Source organism: Centroberyx gerrardi, chromosome 3 (genome assembly GCF_048128805.1).
Source record: "Centroberyx gerrardi isolate f3 chromosome 3, fCenGer3.hap1.cur.20231027, whole genome shotgun sequence".
NCBI classification, from domain to species: Eukaryota; Metazoa; Chordata; class Actinopteri; order Beryciformes; family Berycidae; genus Centroberyx; species Centroberyx gerrardi.
Window position 1 is genome coordinate 6,762,911 of NC_135999.1, and position 22,375 is coordinate 6,785,285.

The 22,375-nt window shown below is 40.0% G+C and overlaps 3 protein-coding genes across 3 annotated transcripts; all 3 read right to left on the reverse strand.

Annotated features, from left to right (window-relative positions):
• Positions 1–2,729: 2,729 nt before the first annotated feature.
• On the reverse strand, positions 2,730–3,371 carry LOC139910694 (uncharacterized). The gene has a single exon (XM_071898071.2). It carries the CDS (start codon positions 3,369–3,371, stop codon positions 2,730–2,732), a length of 642 nt encoding a protein of 213 aa, XP_071754172.2.
• A 4,326-nt stretch (positions 3,372–7,697) lies between these two features.
• LOC139910695 (uncharacterized) lies at positions 7,698–8,339 on the reverse strand. Its single transcript, XM_071898072.2, has one exon. It carries the CDS (start codon positions 8,337–8,339, stop codon positions 7,698–7,700), a length of 642 nt encoding a protein of 213 aa, XP_071754173.2.
• An 11,128-nt stretch (positions 8,340–19,467) lies between these two features.
• LOC139922990 (uncharacterized) lies at positions 19,468–20,103 on the reverse strand. Its single transcript, XM_071913655.2, has one exon. It carries the CDS (start codon positions 20,101–20,103, stop codon positions 19,468–19,470), a length of 636 nt encoding a protein of 211 aa, XP_071769756.2.
• Between the last annotated feature and the right edge of the window lie 2,272 nt (positions 20,104–22,375).

The following is a 22,375-nucleotide window of genomic DNA, read 5'->3' on the forward strand; positions in this document are numbered from 1 at the left end:
TGTGTAACAGAAATGTTGTGACAGACTGAGATAAAGACTTTGCAGACCAGGGTTTTATAGATGTGCATTCGTTCCCTTTTTAATGTTCTTTAATTATTGGCAAGTGATACATTAAAAGAGAATGAGGGTATTAATTAGCGGTCTGTGAATGAGAGCTGTAGACGCTTTCTCATTTTCTCGTAGTATGTTAGCTAACTTGTTGTGGTGAAAACATCTGACTCAGTGCAAGGACTAAAGAAAGAATAAAAATCTCACCATCACTTTGTTTGGCATGCTGTATTGACTGCTTGGTTGTGAACTCTTGCAATGAAAAGTATGGAAAGAGATCTGTGCCACCGCAGATTGTATTTGAATTGCAGAACTTTGAATTGATCATGCTCATATTGAACAGTTGAATTAAAGAAATGAATTTGATGAATTCATCAACTCAAAAATGTATTTTGTATGGCTCAATTTGAAATTGAATAAAGTGTCCTGAAACTGAATTTGATTATTATTACATTTGAATTTAACCTTAATTTCAAATTCAGTTTTCCCAATTCCAATTCAGAATGAGCTCTCAGAGACACGCCTCTGTGTAAAAGGGACTTTTTTTCCCCTGAATGTTCTTCTTCACTTAGCCAACCATAAGCCATGTGGCATGGTGTCTTGCTCATCTCCTCAGCCAATTGAGTCTCATTCTCCCCACTTGTTGAACAAGATGCAAATTTTGTTATGTTACTGAATGAATCAGTTGTGTTGGGAACATCATGTCAGCCTGATAAATCAAGCTAAAATTGACCATTGTCTAAAAAGCCTGAACCTTTGGCCAAGTTAGGCTACTTGACAGCTGTTGGCTAGGTAGTGACTAATGACAAAATTACCTAGTTCTGGCAGGATGAAAGGCTGAAATGTAGTTCTGCATCTTAGTGATGCTGTAGCATGCTTGTGGTGAGCATTTTGTAGTTCTGCATTGGTGGTTCTGCGTGTTGACCGCCGAAACACTAGACGGCAGTGTACAGTTTTATTACTTTTGTTGTAACAAAGGAAGGAGAAAAAGAAAAGCGGCTCAGCAAACCAATCACAGTTCTTGCAGTCTTGCGTCGCCCTATGTGCAGTTACATTTTTCGCGGCGTATGGCGACACTTTGACGCTGGACTATAAATCCACCTCAAGTCATACTATGCTCTGTCAGATGACTGCTGCCATATCTATCGCATCTCACTGCACTGATTTGGCGGTCTATTTAAAAGCCTTCACACTCATATTGACTTTGTACGCTGACGTGCTCTGCCACTGTTACTGCTGCTGCTATTTGCAAGAGCCTCTTCCTCACCAGCCTCCACCTGCTTTGGTTCTGCTCTGTTTGTATGCACCCTAGAGGGTCTTTATTTCTAAGTTAATCCCCATTGTAGTATTATTTGCTGTGCTTCCTGCATCTTATTTATCATTATGTTTTAATGCAGCAGGGAGCCCAAGAACCATACCGCCAAGTGTAACTCTATTGCCGTCTCTATTTGCAATAAATGGTTAAGCTATGACATGAATGATTCCTGACAGAACTAGCTTGCTGGGCAGCTAAATATATAGAAAAATTAATAATTTACACAATTTCTTCTTAAAGCATTACCATGTTTTAGCCCTCACTGTAGTGATAACACATTTAACATACTTAAGCAATATGTTACCCAACTAATGCGAAATATCCAAACATGACCATGCTGCAAGCTGCAATACACTGATTTAAAACGATACTAGCTGTCTGCAAGGTAGAAGACTGATGTACTGAGTCTTCTGTGCAGCCCAGTAGTGGTAGCTCTAGCTTCAAGTCAGCCTAAAGAGTGCTAAGTAATGAGCACAGCCTGATAGGCAGCCCAGTACTAGTAGACTACTTCCAGACAGCCTAGCAGACAGTTATCTCTACGGCTTTGCTGGAAGGCAGCCTGTGCTCATTACTTACCATTTTTTAGGCTTTGATCTCATAGGACGCGTTTTTCTCATCTTCAAATGCAAAGCTCATGTGAGCATTGCTAGTAACAGAGAGAGCACGAGTGCAAGGAGTATTCGATAATTTTCATTGCTATGCAACTATCTAATAGCATTAGCTAACTAAACTGAAATGAAAAAAAAAGAAAAAAAAAGGGATAATGTTGAAAATAAAAATGGACAATATCGTTAGCAATAGCTCTGCTTGTGCTTGAACAACAAGAGGATATGCCATCCAGGCATTGCTATTTTCTTTTTCTGTCTGACATTTACATAATGTGAGGCACGGCTAATGTTGAAAGATGTTCAACTTGGAGTGCCCAGGGCAACATCCAAAACACACCATTTCCAAAACATGAGGCAGTTTGTAGGAAACATGCACCTGCCATGACCAAACCATTGAAAACAAATTTAAAAAGCCGGTCATGTTCAAAAATGACATGCCACATGGTTGTGTGAAGAGTGTGACACACAAAATGACACAAAGACTGATTGCTCAACTTTGTTCTTGCTTTACTGTTGCTTAATGACAACACAGAAATAGGACATGCAAACAAAACAAATCCCATTAAGCCATGCTGTGTTGGCAGTGGTCAAGAGGTGATTTGAGGGCGGCATCCCTAGTTGCCAAAAACTATTCACTGCATCATTGTAATTAACTGAAGATTTCCAGGCAAATAAAAAGGGAAAAAGATAATTTACCATCTGACATTGACATACAATTTATTCACACTATGTGACCGAATATCATTTAGCAAAGTCTCTCAAGCCGTTTGTTCCTCTGTTTTCTCCCCAGTCTGAGCTGCTGCTGGTTCACTGGGGGTCTGTTCTGGACAAAGCTCCTTGGTAGGATCCATCACGACAGGTGGAGGCAGCTTCAGGCACTCCAGCTGAGCCTTGTACTCCTCCATCTCCTTCGGCCCCACCTCCCTCCTCCTGCTGATCAGGTACAAGTCCAGTGACTTATTCTTCCTCAACTCCTCGATCTCCAAGTGCATCACCGCACAGTCTGGACAGGATGTATGGAGGAATGTCCCAGTGAAGTTAACGTTATCCCTGACATCGAAGGTCAAGGTGCTGCCTTCTATTGCGATGTTGAGGGGCAAGTAGTACTGGCACTTGTCACCAACACGGTTGATTTGAGTGTAGGCGTAATTGGAAGTTTCACTGGAGTTGTAGAAGTCAACTGTGACACTGTCTCTGCGTTTCAGGGCCTCCAGGGCCGCTGGGTCTCTAAAGCTGCCTGCAACTAAAGCCCACCTTCCCTCCATAGGACCAGGCTCCAGTTGATCCAAAGGCCTGAGCAGGTCTTCACAGGACAGAGGAGCTGAATGGCTCACAGACATGAAGTAGAGGAGAACGGTGGCACATAGAGCAAACATGTCTCTGTACACTGAAGTCATCATACACTGTCTCCTGTATTGCGTGCAGGTCAATATTTGAGGATATCTCTTCTTGTCCTCAGTTGTTGTCTCACTAAGAATGGGGTTGGTTCAGGGTTTTGTCCAATTTTATAGTATAAGTTATGTCAGGAAACTCCACAGTTTCGCAATACTATCAGTACCAGGGAACAGAGTCCCTTTTCTACCTGTGGATTCTCTGATTGTGAAATGAAAGAATGTTTTGAAAACTGTGGGTCTTAATTAATAATGTCTCTCTCTTACCTGAGATATTGTTGTGGGTTCACTATTTACTGTAAATAAAACCACTATTCTGGTGTTTTACATTGTTCTGGATTGAAAGAGAACAGGATCATTTCCAGAAATGTTCAGTGTTAGTAACTCTATGAACTGGGTACATAAACAATGATTAAACTGGTAATCATCTACAACTGAATCACCAGTATTTTCACTGCCCAGTTTTCATTGCATTTGTTTGTAATAACTAGGATGCTGTCGGGGGCTGACAGCAAGGGTATATCCCTGAAATTCCCCAATCGTCGAAGGCCCCATTAAGTCAAATGTAATAAAAAGCCATTCAATAATCACACAATAAGACTCCAGGGTTAATCTTCCCAATTATATTGGTTGTATGTCCCAACTATTTTTAAATATTAACTCAAATAATAACATTTTTCCTTCTGGACTAATCTAAAGTTAATTATATTATTACTACTCCTAAACATCACATTTTTTTAACACTCAATAATAAATTTAACGAATTAAATATAGCTGCTAGCAGCGATGGCTGGGCCATGCCAGTACAGCAGCCAGAGCTGAAACGTGGAAGTTTGCATTAAGATTACTGTCAGTTTTGTCAAATTAGGCTGCTGAGCCATCAGGCCCCAAGCTATCAAGTTCTGATACTGAAGAATGTAATAGCAAGTTAAAATGTGTCAATATCCAACTTCGTATTGGCTTTACTGTGTTTAGCTGTACACTCAAAATGCTGCTGTTGGGCAAAATTTGGTCGGATCTGTATGGAAATTGGTGTGCATGTTCGACATACGGGTTGGAACATGATTACCAAGTTTCATAGCGATTGGTGAAATTCTGTTTGAGTTATAAGCCAAAATGTCATAGGCCATGCCCACTTTCACTAATGATGACCAAACGAAAGAACGAAAAAAGATTTTGACTAGGACATGGTCCTAGAGCATGTGTACCAAATTTTGTGCAATTTCACCAATTGGATTAGGAGATACAGTTTTCTGGCCTTTGTGGCACCCCCTATTGGTCAATATTTGAATGGCTTTGCACACATGTTCATTCATTATATGTGAACATGTTGTTTAAGTTTCATGATGATTGGACCATCTGTCGCAAAGTTATAACAATTTAGCTTATAGGCCACGCCTCCTTCACAACTTTAAGAGTTAATATCTTCAAAACTACAGTAGATATCAACAATCTATAAACAAAATTTAAAGAGCTTGGACCATAGATGCTATTGATCGATTTTGGTGGTCAAATGGTGTCAGAGGACATGTTAAAAATGTGTTTTTCAAATAATTCAAAATATCTCAAAAATTTTCCAGGCGAACCTTGAGGTTCTTTATGGCAAAATTGTGGACGTGGCGGCGGGTGGGGTGAATCCATAATATCCCCGAAACTCATTTCGGGGATATTAAACATGTAAATCCAAACAATAGCTATGCATAATCTGGTTAATGGAGATCATGAGTATTTCTTTAATTCATTGATTCTAGAGATGAAATAGTGTCCATGCATCTCCCTTCAGGGAATGAACTCTGTGATTCTGTTAATCATTCCTTCACTTGCTTTTTTCCTAACAGAAATGTTGTGATAAAGTGAGATCAAGACTTTGGAGACCAGGGTTTTATAGTTGTGCACATATTCCTTTAATGATATTCTTTAATTATTGACCGTTGATACATTAATGTAAGAGAGGACAAGGGTATTAATTACTGATCTGTGAATAATAGCTGTCAACTCTCATTTTCTCATCGTATGTTAACTAATTTGTTGTGGTGAAAACATCTGAGTGCAATGACTTTAAAAAAAAAAGGAGTATAAAAATCTCACCTCTTTGTTTGGCACACTTGGTTTTGAACTCTTGCAATGAAAAGAGATCAATGCCAGCAAAGTTGAATAACTGAAAAAAAAATATATATATATTTGTTGTATAAATGAATTCAAAAATTGATCTTGTGAGCCTCAGTTAAAATTAATAAAGTTGCTAGAAACTGAATGAAATTCTAATTGAATGTAACTTTAATTACACGTACGCGTTCGCAAGATGGCTGTCACACGTATCCTGCGTAGCTCAGAGCGTTCTTTGTACACGTCCTCAAAAAATAACGCTAGGTGTTTTGTCCCCAAAAACCTCCAGTCGGACAAAAATGACACAGATGAGTATGTGAACGATGCCGTTCGCAACGCAACCACTTTGCGTACGTGTAGAGTAATAAAACTGAAGTATGTTTCCAGCCTTAGGTGTCAGGCTTCAGCTCAGATTTGGGTTTGGGGTTTAGCTATTCTGTAACAAGTTACTTTTCCATACACTACTCCTGCTAAAGAATCCATTGCTCTGTTACGACATCGGCCGCTTCTGTCAGTTCCCAACTCCCCAAATACAACTCACCCTTAAAGCTTATAGCGCCCCATTGCAACAGCCGTGATCACATAGGAAGCGTTTTGCTAATGCTCAAATGGAAAGCGCAGTTGTGAGAGTTGCTAGTAACTAGAAAGCGCAAGAGCGCAATGGGTGCAAGGATAGTTACATTATACAAGTGGCAGGAATGCGGAGACGGACAACTTCTCTCGTTGACTACACCAACTCGTGTGTCATTTATTTTTAACCCACAGAGCAAGACAATTTACCTCGCGCTCAAAAACACAACATTACGTCGAGCTGACGTCGGACTCAGAAAACCAGAATTTCTTAAAGTGACCGTGTCTCCTTAACCCTGAGAAGCACACAATATAACTGCGTGTGTTAAACATACCCAAACCACAGATTATGGTGAATAATGTCTATAGAGTCCGCCACAACATCATTCTTCTTATTATGCAAAAATATAATTAGCATTAGCTAACTAACCTGAAGTAAAAAACCAAGAGAAAGTTAGCAATATCTCTGCTTGTGCTTGAACGAGAGGATGAGGAGCCCATGGAGAATGGAGTAATAAAGTTAACATTACTCACCAGGAAACTAAATGCTGCAACTAGGTGCATACAATGCTCAATACATCAGTTTGCTAACCTGCAGACAGCTAGAATTGTTTAAAAGCAGCATATTGAAGCCTGGTGGGCCTAGTTGTTTGCAGCATCATCACATTTGGATATTTAGCAGTGATTGGGCAGAATATCACTGAACTAGGCTATGTTTACATGCACTATTACCAGAGTTAAGGATGAACACAACATGATTTAGAAGAAATCATTTCATTATCCAAACATTTAGCTGCCTGGCAAGCTAATCACTACCTAGCTAACAGCTATCAGCTAAGTAGGCTACATGTTCACGCCTTTTAGACAGCAGTCAATTTTAACTTGAGGTGACGAGCAAGGCACAGTGCCACATGGTTTGTGGTTGGCTGAATCAAAGTTGGGGAGTGTGTGTGTGTGTGTGTGTGTGTGTGTGAACTGAATTTAAAATTAAGGTTTAAGGTTACATTTAATAATAACCACAATCAAATTCAAGCAATTGCATTTAATTGGTTCAATTATTCAACAAGTTTATTTTTTTATTCAACTGTTCAACATGAGCATGACAAATTCAAATTTATGCAATTCAAATACAATGTCATTGTTTCCAGTGAATATTTTCAGTGACTCTAATGAGGCACACAAACTTTCTGGCATTATCCCCCTGTCTATGTTAAGCTCAGCTGTCAGACATGAATAAGCTCAATGATTGATACAATGCCTTGAATGAAATTCAGATTTGCTTCAAATGATCTGAAACATTTAACAAGCTTTTTCCAAAAAGTTGAATAACCAATTTACTACCAATGACAGAAAAGTTAACACGTCTGTTGGTTTCCAATACAAATTAAAAAAGACTGATTGCTCAACCTCTCTCCTGCATTATATCAGGTATATGTCTGCCAATACTGACATTGAAACAGGACATGCTCTGTTGGCAATGGTCAAGAGGTGATTTGAGGGCGACATCACTCATTGCCAAAAATTATTTACTGCATTCCTCTAGTTAACTTAAGTTTTACAGGTAAATATGAAGGGATAAAGATAATTTACCATCTGCACAAAGCACACACTGACTTTGACATACAATTTATTCAAACGGATATCATGTAGCAAAGTCTCTCAAGCCGTTTGTTCCTCTGTTTTCTCCCCAGTCTGAGCTGCTGCTGGTTCACTGGGGGTCTGTTCTGGACAAAGTTCCTTGCTAGGATCCATGACGACAGGTGGAGGCAGCTCCAGGCACTTCAGCTGAGCCTTGTACTCCTCCATCTCCTTCAGCCCCACCTCTCTCCTCCTGCTGACCAAGTACAAATGCAATAACACCCCATTACACGACTCCATGTCCCAGCGCAACACCAGACAGTCTGGGCAGGACGTATGGAGGAATGTTCCAGTGAGGTTCATTCGATCCCCCAGATTGTAGGTCAAGATGCCGCCTTCTAGTGACATGCTGTGTGGCTGATACTGGCACTTGTTACCAACACGGTCGATTTGGGTGTAGGTGTAGCTGGAGGTTTCGTTTGAGTTGGAGACAGGGACGTCAATAGTGATACTGTCTACACGTTTGAGGCTGTCCAGGAATGGCAGGTGGCTCAGGCTGCTTGCAACTAAAGTCCATCTGCCCTCCATAGGACCAGGTTCCAGTTGATCCAAAGGCCTGAGCAGGTCTTCACAGGACAGAGGAGCTGAATGGCTCACAGAGATGAAGTAGAGGAGAACGGTGGCACACAGAGCAAACATGTCTCTGTACACTGAAGTCATCATACATATATATCTAGTCTCAGTTGCACTGTAGTGTCTAACTAAAAATGGGGCTGGTAAAGAGGTTTTATAGTGCCAGTTCTATCAGTTTCGCAATACTATCAGTAAACAGAGTCCTTTATCCACCTGTGGATTCTGATTGCGAAATTAAAGAATGTTTTGAACACTGTGGGTCAGTGGTAGAAAAAAGTACTCAAATCTTTGACTTAAGTAAAAAAAAAACTCCATTAAAAGTAAGTATGTCCGGCATTCAAAAGTTTACTTCAGTAAAAGTATTAGCAGTAAAATGTACTTAAGTATCAAAATAAAACTACTCATTCTGAAGAATGGTCCCTTTCAGAGTGTTAAATTATTGATGCATTAACCTGTAACAAGTATATTAATGTTGTAGGTCTAACTACTCCACATAGGACTGATGCAATGCATTGGATGAAATTAAAATTTGCAAATTTGCTTCAAATGAGCTGAAAAATATTGCAAGCTTTTTTCAAATGTTCCATTTCAATAACAAATTAATTTCCACTTGCAGAAAAGTTAACAGGTAAAAAACACACCCCTGTTGGTTTCCAACACAAAATGACACAAAGACTGATTGCTCAACCTTGCTAGGACAATCCCATCAAGCCATGCTGTGTTGCCAATGGTCAAGAGGTGATTTGAGGGCTCAGTTGTCTCACTAAGAATGGGGTTGGTTCAGGGTTTTGTCCAAGTTTATAGTAAAAGTTATGTCGGGAAACTCCACAGTTTTGCAATACTATCAGCAGGCACGTGCACAGATAGACCCCAGGTGGTGCTCAAGCACCTGCCCTTTTGGCCTCTGACTAGATAAGTGCCCTTTTTGCAATTTCTATTTTCTATTTTATTATCTAATTATATTTATAATTATAATTATATTTTAGTTTTTAAATTTGGCCCATGGCATCAATTCTCAATTAAAAGCGTGTTGTAATGCCCGACAACTGCATTTGAGTTGTGCGAGACCGCATGAGCCCTGCCCCTCCCTCTTCCACTTCCCTTGTCACAGCCACCACAGTTAACGCACGCAAACCGAGCGCCCTGCGGAGCAGCATCACGTCTCCCTGACCTGCCTTCATTGGTGACAGCCAGGTAACGATAGTGTTTGCCCTAAGTCTCGGCATTGTTTGTCACTGTTGTGAAATTAAACCACTATTAAAACATCTCAATACAGCCAGCCTAACTTAGGCAATAGCCCACCATTAAGCTTAACAACAAGCAAGCTAGTCTGGCTAAAATAGCGTCGTCAATGAAAACGAGTGAACTCCGGTAGGCTAGTTCCTTTGTCAGGCAACTGAACAAATAAATATGCATTACGTGGTTAATAGTCTATGCAATCATATTTGGATAACAGAAACGTTAGCCGACCTGTCACCCGTCACAAGAAAATGTGCAAATATATGGCTACGTTCACACTGCAAGTCTTTAGGTGCTCAATTCGGATTTATTGCTCAGATCTGATTTTTTTGTTTGGCTGTTCACATTATTTTTTAAATGTGGCCAGAATCAGATTCCAGTGTGAACTGGTCACGGTCCTGAACTGACCTGCATGCGCAAAAGAACAATAACAAAGACGTCACACGCAACACGCTGTCGTACGGAAGTAAACATGGAGGCCACTGAAGTCAGCGTTTACGGTTTCATTTAGGGGTGGGCGATACCGCAAAATTTGGTTTCGATCCGATACCAAGTAATACAGGGCCAGAATCGCCGATACCGATACCGATACCGATACCGATACTTTTTATTATTAAAAGCGGCTTATGTACTTTCATATAGGGGAGAGCAGTGTGTCATGATTTATGAGGTGAATGCATCATCAATAGGCTAAATCTGAATACATTTTCATGACCACTAAATTATTTGCCAAAGGTTGGCAATCATTGTAAGGTGAGAGTAGAATTTTTACCTGCCACCTGTGAGACCCGGGTTTGATTCCCAACTGAAGCATGTATGTAGCAAGCAAAGCAAAAAACAATTGGCTTCATTCATTTATGTAGCACTTTGTAAAAACGTGCTACATAAATGAATGAAGCCAGTTTTTTTTGCTTTCCACTGTTAATTACTTAATCACATGCATGTTAAAACACAGGACAGTTTTTAAAGGCAAATAACAAAACAATTTTTTTTATTATTGTAAATTGAATGTGCAAACATGAAAAAAAGTTTTTTGAATAACCAAAGTGCACACAATTATTTGTGAACAATGAATGTTTTAAAACATTCACAACTTTTATAAATAAGCAAAGTGCAAATAACTAAACAAAAGCACAAACTACCCTCAACCATTCTTCTTTCCTTCAGTTAGAGCAATTGCGCGCCGTGGCGCGCTGCGCGTGCACGACGCATATGTTCATTGTTTGAGTGCACACAACACAACAACAGCAGTGGAGGAGCAAAGAGTGCATGCAGGCACTAAGATGTGTTCATGATAACGGAACGTTGTTTGCACAGACAGTTCTACTCTATGATGAAATGGGTACAACGCAGAAGAGAGAAACTGAAACTGAAACTGGTATCGATCCTATTGACGCTAGAATCGATCTTCAAAAACGAGACGTAGTATCTATAGTATCAATATTTTGGGATCGATCCGCCCACCCCTAGTTTCATTTATAAGTTGATGTGCAGTGGAAGCCAGCGAAGTCGTGAGCAGATGACAACGAGGACGAGGATGAGGAGAAAGAGAGTCAAATTTTTAATTATGGCTTTTTGTGGAGCAATGGCTGCTACTTCTGTATGGAGGTGTGTGTGGATGCGGAGTCAGAGCCAGGAGTGGTGGGATCGGGACGTGAATGGCTTCACTGAAACAGATTTCATCCAAAATTTCACCCCAAATACTTCTGAGGTCTAACACCTCACTGTCCCTCCACTGACTACCTCCATCGCAGCTGTCTTCCATGTTTGTATTCACCGAGCGACTCCCACCAGCGTAGAATTGTGACGAATGTCGATCTAGAGTGACGTAAAAGTCACATGAATTCCGATATGACTGTTCAGACTGAGGTCGCATTGCAAAAAATCAGACCTGTATCTGATTTAGGACCACATATGAAAGTGGCCCAAATCAGAATTGAAAAGATCAGATTCCATGTGATTTGTGCTGTTCACACTGTTATTAAAAAAACAGATCTGAGTCACATATGAGCAAAAAAATCGGATTTGGGCCACTTCTGCCTGCAGTCTGAACGTAGCCTTAGATTCGTCCACTGTACATGCTCATACTGATTAGCAAAAGCTTTAAGATATAGCTTAGCAAATTATCGATTCTTACTCCTGTGACACAAAATTTACTGTAGACAAGCCAACTTATTGTCATTTCAATACAATAGTCCAGGGCCTTTACAAGCTCAGATTTGAAAGTTTAACTGTTCATCTAATTTTATTGAAATCTTATTATAGGCCCACAATTTATTTTAACTACACAAAGTGGTTTGGCGATTCTAAATCAGACATGAAGCTACTTTAGCTGAATATTAGTATTTTGTACTAACCTTATATAAGTTAGGTCTACATTACAACACTTGCAGTAATCTATATCATGTATTTACCTTAAATATTATTAAAACATTGCCAAATGACAAATAGCCCATTAAAATTTGTCTGCAGCAAAAATAGCTATGTGGTAGGGTACTTGAAGTTGGGCCACTGACAGTTACAGTCTGGTGAGGCTTACTGTTGTAATGCATCGACTCTGTCACCAAGCAGTCTTACCCAAATAAACATCATATTGTACTGTTGGTCTATTTTTGGGAGATTAACCCTTAATTATCATGCACAACATTGATTTTGCTCATTTACCAATTGCAGCATAATGCCAAAAAAGGACAGGCTAAGAAAACAGAAAGAAAGGGAGCTACAGCAGGCAGCCCAGGGTAGCAGCTCTCTTCTATCCTGGATCAGGCCATCTAGCAGTAAGGAGGATGAGGGAGCTGTATTGCCACCTGATACAGAACCCATCACAGATACAGAACCCATCACAGATGAAGAAGAAAGGTCAGAATCCAGAGCAAAGTCATGTTGAAGTAGTCATGTAGAAATAGTGAATGCTAAAGACCATCGTCTCTGTGTGAATTGATACAGTAATTTTGTAGAAAATCTGTTGAGTATTAAACATCTGCATGAGTGTATGGGTATTGAAATAAATAAATATGTAAGTAAGTAAAAGATGTGTATGTAACTTTATTTTTTATAAATAATTATGAGAGGGGTGCCCTTTTTTTTTGCTTGAGCACCTGACCCCCAAAATGTCTGTGCACGGCCCTGACTATCAGTACCAGGGGACAGAGTCCCCCTGTGGATTCTGTGATTGTGAAATGAAAGAATGTTTTGAATACTGTGGGTCTTCATTGTTTATCGGAGTGTTGGCTCTCTCTTACCTGGGCTATTGTTGTGGGTTCACTATTTACTGAAAATAAAACCATTATTCTGGTGTTTTACATTGTTCTGGATTGAAAGAGAACATGATAATTTCCTGAAAGTTTACTATTCCTTTAAAAGAGAATGAGTATTAATTACTGGTCTGTGAATAAGAGCTGTAGACTCTTTCTAATTTTCTCATAGTATGTTAACTAATTTTTGTGGTGAAAACATTGGAGTCAGTGCAAGGACTTTAAACAAAAAGGAGTATAAAAATCTGAATCTCACCTCCTCTTTGTTTGGCATACTGTATTAACTGCTTGGTTGTGAACTCTGCAATGAAAAGTATGGAAAGAGATCAGTGCCAGCTAAGTTGAAGAACTGAATTCAAAAAATGTACTCACCTTGAATCTCTCTCTTTGCACACTAAAAGCCAGACCAGAAACCTTGGTGTAATTATGGATTCAGATCTAAATTTTAACAGCCACATCAAATGAACAAAATCAGCCAGATTATCATCTTAAAAATCTAGCAAGAATTGGAGGATTCATGTCCAAACAAGACTTAGAAAAGCTCATCCACGCCTTTATCTCTCATTGGCTTTCACCTGGGCCTTCACTTTTTGAATTTGCATGGCAATTCATAGGGGTTTGGACCCAAGCCTATCCGCCTATCCATTTCGGACAGATACTGTCCGACATACCTGATTGAATGGTCGATGTAGGCGGGACAATCCTACATATGACGAGCGTTATAGAGCGCAACAACAACTACCAAAATGGCAGCGCCGGCAAAGGAATATTGGATGATAGCAAGTGAGACTTACTGATTTCTCAGTCCTTAAAAAACGTAATGGCATCGATGAATTAAAACAGGAACGATCAGCATGTTTAAAAGCTCGGAAGTGAACGCCGCCATGATTGTTCTGAGTTTCCAGATTATGTCAACCGGTTTTGCACTGTGATTGGTCAAAGATTTTGATAACTGACAACTACACCAACCAATCGGTTGGGGAGAGAAATTACGTCAGTGAATCAGTCGTGGATAGGCTTGAGTCCAGACCCCTATGAATTGGGGGGAAAATGGGGGGAAAACGCAGTGATGGCGGTTTTGGACATGGCATGCCTTTCAGTCAACATTAAGGGAACAAAAGTCCCTTGTGCCTTAGTCCCTCAATCTGAATTAAGAAAAGCAAATTTGAAATAGGAGATTTTTTTTAGGAGAGCTGAATTTAGTTACATTCAGTAATAACCACACTCTATTTCAAGCAATTGCATTTCATTTCAAATTGAGCCTTACAACATACAATTTTGGATTCATTTATTTAACAAGTTTTTTTTTTTATTATTCACTTGTTCAACATGAAGATGACAATTTCAAATTTGCCTGACTCATAGCACATGGTTGACAGGACCAGCTTTCTTGTTCAGGTCAGCAGAACCAGAAACCCTTCATGCACCTTTCGACTTGGTCTATCCTGGAACTGACTACGAGATCCGCCCCGAAGTTGCTTGCCACACCACAAACGTCTTAAGCAGCAAGTTAGACCCTAAGAGGTTTGAGAGGTTCTCGAGTTGGAAAGCACTGACACACGCAACAGGAAGACTCGTGCATGTAGCTCACTCCTTCAAGGCAGGCAGCAGCTGCAAGGGATGGCACATCTGCAACAAACCCTGCTCCGTCGAAGACCTGGATCAAGGCAAGAACATCATAATCTGCAGCGTGCAACACAAAGCCTTTCAAGAGGAATTGGAATGCATCAAAGAAGGTAAAGCCATTCCTAAACAGAGCCCACTCTTCAGTCTGTCCCCCTACATCGATGATTCAGGCCTACTAAGGATTGGAGGGCGGCTGTCCCAAGCATGCCTAGGCAAAGATGAAATCAACCCTCTCATCCTCCTTGGACAGAGCCATATCACGACTCTACTTATCCGTCACCACCATGAGCAGGTCCACCATCAAGGACGCCACTTCACTGAAGGTCTCTTGAGAGCAGCTGGTCTGTGGATCATCGGTGGAAAACGTTGTGTCAGCAGCATACTCCATCAATGTGTCATCTGCCGAAGACTACGTGGGAGGATAGAAACTCAGAAGATATCGGACTTACCTGTGGACCGCCTCAGCACTGACCCTCCCTTCTCTTTCGTGGGGTTGGATGTATTTGGACCATGGATGGTTACAGCACGTCGCACCAGAGGTGGACTAGCAAGTAGTAAGCGCTGGGCTGTGCTCTTCACGTGTATGAGCACCAGGGCCATACACATCGAAGTCATTGAGTCAATGGATTCCTCAAGCTTCATAAATGCCCTGCGACGGTTCTTCTCCATCAGGGGACCAGCTAAACGAATCAGGTCTGACTGTGGAACAAACTTTATTGGGGCCTGCAGAGAGCTGAAGATGGAGGTCGTTCAGAGTGACACGGAGGTTCAAAGGTACCTGAGCGACAAGTGGTGTACTTGGGTCTTCAACCCACCGCACTCGTCTCATATGGGAGGCAGCTGGGAGAGAATGATTGGCATCACGAGGCGGATCCTGGATTCCATGCTGCTGAAGGTGAGTCAATCCAACCTTACTCACAAAGTCCTGACTACATTCATGGCAGAAGTCTCAGCCATCGTGAATGCTCGTCCATTGGTTCCTGTGTCTATGGACCCAGACTTCCCCCTCATCTTGACGCCAGCGACACTCCTCACCCAAAAGGTTGCTGTAGTTCCTCCTCCCCAAGGTGAATTCAACGATAAAGACCTCTTCGGACGGCAGTGGAGACAAGTCCAAAGCCTTGCAAACACCTTCTGGCACTGCTGGAAGAGAGAGTATCTTCCGACCTTGCAGAGCCATAGGAAGTGGCAGGAAGAGAAGCCCAACCTTCAGGAAGGAGACATTGTGGTGCTAAAAGACAGTCAAGTGAAAAGGAATGACTGGCCCATGGGCATCGTTGTGAAGACCTTTCCTGGCAGAGATGGTAAAGTCAGAAAGGTTGAAGTCAAGACAGCAAGAGAGGGGTTGTTCAAGACCTTTCTGCGACCAGTTTCAGAAACTGTCCTACTCCCCTCTCAAGAGACTGACAAGTAATTTTAAGTTTAGTGTTAATGATGGTATTCTTACAGATACCAGACGGGGAGTATTCTGGCCCCTGTAGTTAGGCTGAGTTTGTTTATGGGTGTTTAAGTTGTAATTATCATATTTCCGGTACTTGAAGGCACCTCGAGATCGCTAAACATCCAGAATGTGGTTTCGGTTGAAATATCCTACAAATGAAAGAAGTATCTTGTTGGCATGGAAACGGTGACAGTTATTCTGTAGAGCGGCGGACTTCTTCCCTCTTGCAGTTAGTTTGTAGAAGCATTGTCTGTAAGTAAAATAATTCATAGCCTACTTACCCTTTGATTTAGATGATATTTACATGGACGATCGTTTACGGGGTATTTACGTGTTGTCATGACAACTGTATGCTTATCGGTTCTGTGTAACCGATCTTGCTATGAGGGATATGATTTGTATATGGTAGCATATTTCAGGGTTTGTAACAATATTATACCTCACGTAAATACATGTTGTTCAGCTAGTGAGAATTAAGCTTTGTGTTCAGCATATTTATACTTATAGCTTGTTTGTTTCTTTGTTTCAGTTTTACTCTGTTTCTAGTACTGTATAGACGAACTGGTGCTAATAAATCAACTGTCAACACTACAGCTGCTGGAAGGAGTTTATCTATCTGTTAAGCTTAAGAAGGGGACTCTTTTGCGAGGACAGAACACAACCTCTCTCCTGCATTATATCAAGGACATGTGTGCTTAATGCTTACATGCAAACAAAATAAATCCCATCAAGCCATGCAGGCAATGTCCAACGTGATTTGAGGGTGACATCACTCATTGCCAAAAATTATTCACAGATTTTCAGGTAAATATCAACGGATAAAGATAATTTACCATCTGACATTGACATACAATTTATTCACACTATGTGAATAAACTGTACAAAACTGCAGCTTTGCAATGCTATCAGTACCCGTGTACAGAGTCCCTTATCTACCTGTGGATTGCGAAATTAAATGTTTTGAATACTGTGGGTCTTGATTATTTATTGGAGCTTTACTTGTTGGCTCTCTCTTACCTGGGATATTGTTGTGGGTTCACTGTTAGTCACATATTGTTAATAAAATTCAAATAAAACCATTATTCTGGTGTTTTTCCATGTTCTTGATTGAAACAGAAAAGGGCAATTTCTGGGAATGTTCATTGTTTGTACTGGAAGAACTCCACAAACTGGGGACATAAACAATGACTAAACTGGTAATCATCTCCCAACTTTGGCCAAGCCAACAACTGAACCACCAGTAGCTTCACTGCCACTAAACAGAGTCTACATCCTCAGAGTCATCGCCTGTGCTTATAGTAATTACACATACAGAACAAGTATGGATACATAATCTGGTTCATAATCACTATGGAGATCATGAGTATTTCTGTAATCCGTTGATTCTAGAGATGAAAGAGTGTACATGCATCTCCCTTCAGGGTGTGAACTCTGATTCCAACAGTGACTTTTGCTCTTTCCTGTGTAACAGAAATGTTGTGATGAGCTGAGGTAAAGACTTTGGAGTCCAGTTATATATTTATAGATGTGCATATATACCTTGAATAATATTCTTCAATTGTTGACAACTGATACATTAAAGAGAATTAGGGTATTAATTAGTGCTCTATGAATAAGAGTTGTAGACTCCTAATTTTCACATTTATGTTAACTAATTTGTTGTGGTGTTGTGGTCCTCAGTGCAAGGACTAAAAAAACAAGAATAAAAGAATTGTCATCTCCACTTCGTTTGGCATACTGTGTTAACTGCGTGGTTATGAACTGTTTTAAAGAAAAGTATGGAACGAGATCAGTGCCAGCGTAGATTGTATTTGAATTGCATAAAACTGAGTTAGTCATTCTCAACTTGAGCAGTTAAATGAAAAAATGCTTTCTCATGCTCAAACGCAAAGTGGATCTGTAAGTGTTGCTCATAACAGAAAGAGCAGGAGTGCAAAGAGCACTACATCATTTTTTTTTTTTTTTAAGATTTGTTATTGGCATTTTATGCTTTATTGACAGAGATAGTGTGAGAGAGACAGGAAGGTATGGGAGAGAGAGGGGAGGACATGCAGCAAATGACCATGGGCTGGATTCGAACCCGGGTCGCTGCAGGAAGGACTGAGCCTTATGGTACGCGCTGTACTCAGTGAGCCATTGTTTTTTTCTGGCGTTTCTGCTTTATTGGACAGTCACAGTATAAAGAGAAGAAAGCTGGGGATGAGATGCAACAAGGGTCCTGGGCTGGATTCCAACCCGTCTATGTGTCTATGTGATATGTGCCTTAAACCGCTCAGCCACTAGCACACCCCTGCAAATATCTAATTAGCATTAGCTGGCTAACCTGAAGTAAAAAACAGCATAACATTGTTGAAAACAGACATGGACAAGAGAAAGTTAGCAATAGGTCTGCTTGCGCATAAATAATGAGGGGCCCATTCTGTACGGAGTACTGTAGTTAAAGTTAACATTACTCACTGGGAACCGTATATGTAGGCTACCCCAAAACGCAACACGTCCAAAACATGATGCGCACAGTTTGGAGGAGACGCACGCACGCCTGCCATGACCAAACCATTGAAAACAACTGAAAAAACCTGCAGCCGTGTTAAAAAACACGTGCTGGTGATCACATCCTGTCTTGAGATAGTTACTAGGCTGCATAGGAGCCTCAGTACGTCAGTTTGCTACCCTGCAGACAGCCAGAATTGATTAAATCAGTGTATTACAGCTTGACAGCCCACTAGTTGTTTGCAGCATGCTCATACTTGGATATTTAGGTGGTTGGGTAGAATATTACAGAAGTATGTTTACATGCATAACCACAACACTGAGGGATAAAACACAAAATAATTTGGATGACATCATGTAAATTATTCAGACATTTAGCTGCCTGGCGAGCTAGTTAGCCATTAGCTACAAAGTTTTAAAGTTAAATTCAATAATAATTACAATCATTTGTAAGCAATTGCATTTAATTACAAATTGAGACGTACAAATTCAATTTGTGGATTCATTTATTCAACAAATTCATGTTTTTTTTTTAATTCAACTGGTTAATATGAGCATGACAAATTCAAATTTATGCAATTCAAATACAATGCTGGTACTAATTTATTTCCATATACATTTCCAATTATGTGTCCAGCGAATGTTTCCAGTGACTCTAATGAGGGATACAAACTTTCCAGCACTATCCCCCTGTCTCACCACATTAAATTCCCCTCTGAGGCATGAATAAGCTCAATGATTGATACAACACATTGGATGAGATTCATATTTGCAATGTTGCTTCAAATGAGCTGAAAAATATCAGCTTTTCTCTGATGGTTCCATTTGAATATAAAAAAATCATTGCCATATACAGAAAAATGAACAGGTAACAAATATTAGTCTGTTCTAACACAAAATGACACAAAGACTGATTGCTCAACCTCTCTCCTGCATTACATCAGGTACAACACAGAAACAGGACATGCAAACAAAAGAAATCCCATCAAGCCATGCTGTGTGAGCAATGGTCAAGAGGTGATTTGTGGGTGGCATCACTCATTACTGCATTACTCTAGTTAACTGAAGATTTCCAGGTAAATTTGAAGGGATAAAGATAATTTACCATAAATCACCCACTGACATTGACATACAATTTATTCACACTATGTGACCGTAGCAAAGTCTCTCAAGCCGTTTGTTCCTCTGTTTTCTCCCCAGTCTGAGCTGCTGCTGGTTCACTGGGGGTCTGTTCTGGACAAAGCTCCTTGGTAGGATCCATGACAACAGGTGGAGGCAGCTTCAGGCACTCCAGCTGAGCCTTGTACTCCTCCATCTCCTTTGGCCCCACCTCCCTCCTCCTGCTGAACAGGTACGAACTCTGACTCTCCAACTCCACATTCCAGCGAATCATCATACAGTCTGGACAGGATGTATGGAGGAGGGTCCCGGTGAGGTTGAAGTGATTTCTCGATTCGAAGATGAGGATGAAGGTACTGCCTTCTACTGAGATATTATAGAGCTGATACTGGCACGTGCCACCAGAACGAAAGGTTCGGGTGTAGGAGGTGGCAGTGGAGTTTGCACTGGAGTTGGAGAAGTGGATGGCGGCACTGTCTGTACTTTTGAAGACCTCAACGGATGGCGGGTGGTTCAGGCTGCCTGCAACTAAAGCCCATCTGCCCTCCAAATGACCAGGTTCCAGTTGATCCAAAGGCCTGAGCAGGTCTTCACAGGACAGAGGAGCTGAATGGCTCACAGAGATGAAGTAGAGGAGAACGGTGGCACACAGAGCAAACATGTCTCTGTACACTGAAGTCATCATACACTGTCTGCTGTATTGTATGCAGGTCAATTTTTGAGGATATTTATATCTAGTCTCAGTTGCACTGTAGTGTCTAACTAAAAATGGAACTGGTAAAGAAGTTTGGCCGGATTTATAGTGCAAGCTGTATCAGAAAACTGCAGTTTCGCAATATCAGTACCCGAGTACAGAGTCCCTTATCTACCTGTGGATTCTGTGACTGCAAAACTAAAGAATGTTTTGAATACTGTGGGTCTTGATTATTTATATTGGAGCTTATTTATATTGTTGTGGGTTCACTGTTAGTCATATATTGTAACTAAAATGGAAAAAAAACACCTGATGAAGGCCAGGAGGCCGCAACATGTGGGTTCTATGTTTCTGATATTCCCAGCCATGTAACCAATAAAGGATTTTTTACTTTTGGAAACGGATGGAGTGCCTTGGACTTTTTCTTTTTGGGATTCCCTTTTGATTATTGTTCATGTCACACAGACAGTATTGTCTAACTAAAAATGGGGCTGGTAAAAAGGTTTGTCCAGTTTTATAGTGCCAGTTCTATCAGTTTTGCAACACTACCAGTAAACAGAGTCCTTTATCCACCTGTGGATTCTGATTGCAAAATGAAAGAATGCTTTGAATACTGGTGGTCAGTGGTTGAAAAAGTACTCAAATCTTTTACTTAAGTAAAAGTAGCAATACCATAATGGAAAAATACTTTAAAAAAATCATTAAAAGTAAGTCTTCACTAAACGTGTATAAGTATTAGCAGTAAAATGTACTTAAGTATCAAATGTACTTAAGTTCCAAAAGTACTCATTCGGAAGAATGGTCACTTTCAGAGTGTTCAATTATTGATGCATGTAACTAATATTTTAATGTTCTAGGTCTAACTGCTCCACATACTGTTGGGGAGTTTTAACGCTAAAATAACGCAACAGATGCAACATATTTTATGAGCTTATTGTATGTTTTGCATGTAAAACCTTAGTAAGAGTAGAAAGTACAATGTTTCCCTCTGAAATGTAGTGGAGTAAAAGTATAAAGTGTCACAAAATGGAAATACTCAAGTAAAGTGCCAGCACCTAGTCACGTAGTCTCTTTTTAATCACTAGGGTCATTTTCTCATGACTTCTGCGTGCTAGTATGTTCAAAACGCTCACATTTTGAACTGGGAAAGCAGACTGCTAACACCTTTTTTTTAACTTCATGTTTACATTATCTTCTCCTTTCTTTTTTTCTCTTCATTTCTCTCCATCATAGGTTGGAACAAACATGGTGGAGTACCTCCAACAGGCTGAGGGGCCATTATGTTATGGACTTTTTATGGGCTTGTTTAATGTTACTATTGATATTGTTATTGACTCCAGTTTAATAGTGTCTCTGGTATGGAATTTAAAACTTGTAAAAAGTAATTTTAAAAAGAGTTTAAAATGCAGTGTTTAAAAATAAATTAGCTATTCGTTGTTGTTATTGATGATTGTTATTATTACTTTTTGAAAAATAAATATTTTTCTAAACTTTTCCAACATTGTGTTTAAAAATGTGTTTTTTATTGCATGTATGTATGACTTGCATTACCAAAACTTGAATGTATTTTGAAGTAGGTCTGCAAGTAGGTGTAGTAACTACCCAGATTGGGTTGTTTTCAACCCTGCAGTTTTTAGGGTGTAATAACACTTTATGATATCTTTATGAAATGTCCAAATTCTACCACTGTACTTGAGGTCACACTCATGACACAGTTATGACGATCTCATGACAGCCATTGTCAAAGACAACCATGTATGTAATGTAATGTTAACACATACAACCAAAGGGTTTATTTGTGTTTGATAATGAAGTCTGTCATGACATATGTTTATGACAGGTTATGTACCTTTGGTTAATGTCAAGTTGTCATGACAGAGACATCTAGAACAGTGTCAACTTTGCATTGAAAGTGTCATTATCAACCAAATGACACTTAATGACAACAGTCGTAAACATTCATAACGTTTAATTAATGTTCATGTCAGTTGTCATGACATAGTTATGACAGTGTTATGTCAGCCTTATTCACCCCCCTTCAAATAAAGTGTTACCCAGGGTTTTATAGATGTGCACATATTATGTCCTTTAATTATTGATATTTGATACATTACAAGAGAATGAGGGGACTAATTAGTGGTCTGTGAATAAGCTGCAGATTGTTTCTCATTTATTTATTTCTCAATATTAGCCAATTTATTATGGTGAAAACATCTGAGTCAGTGCAAAGACCAAACAAACAACACTTTTTTACATACTGTAT

Coding starts and splice junctions, on each gene's coding strand:
- LOC139910694 (XM_071898071.2), bottom strand. CDS start 3,371: ATGATGACTTCAGTGTACAGAGACATGTTTGCTCTATGTGCCACCGTT.
- LOC139910695 (XM_071898072.2), bottom strand. CDS start 8,339: ATGATGACTTCAGTGTACAGAGACATGTTTGCTCTGTGTGCCACCGTT.
- LOC139922990 (XM_071913655.2), bottom strand. CDS start 20,103: ATGATGACTTCAGTGTACAGAGACATGTTTGCTCTGTGTGCCACCGTT.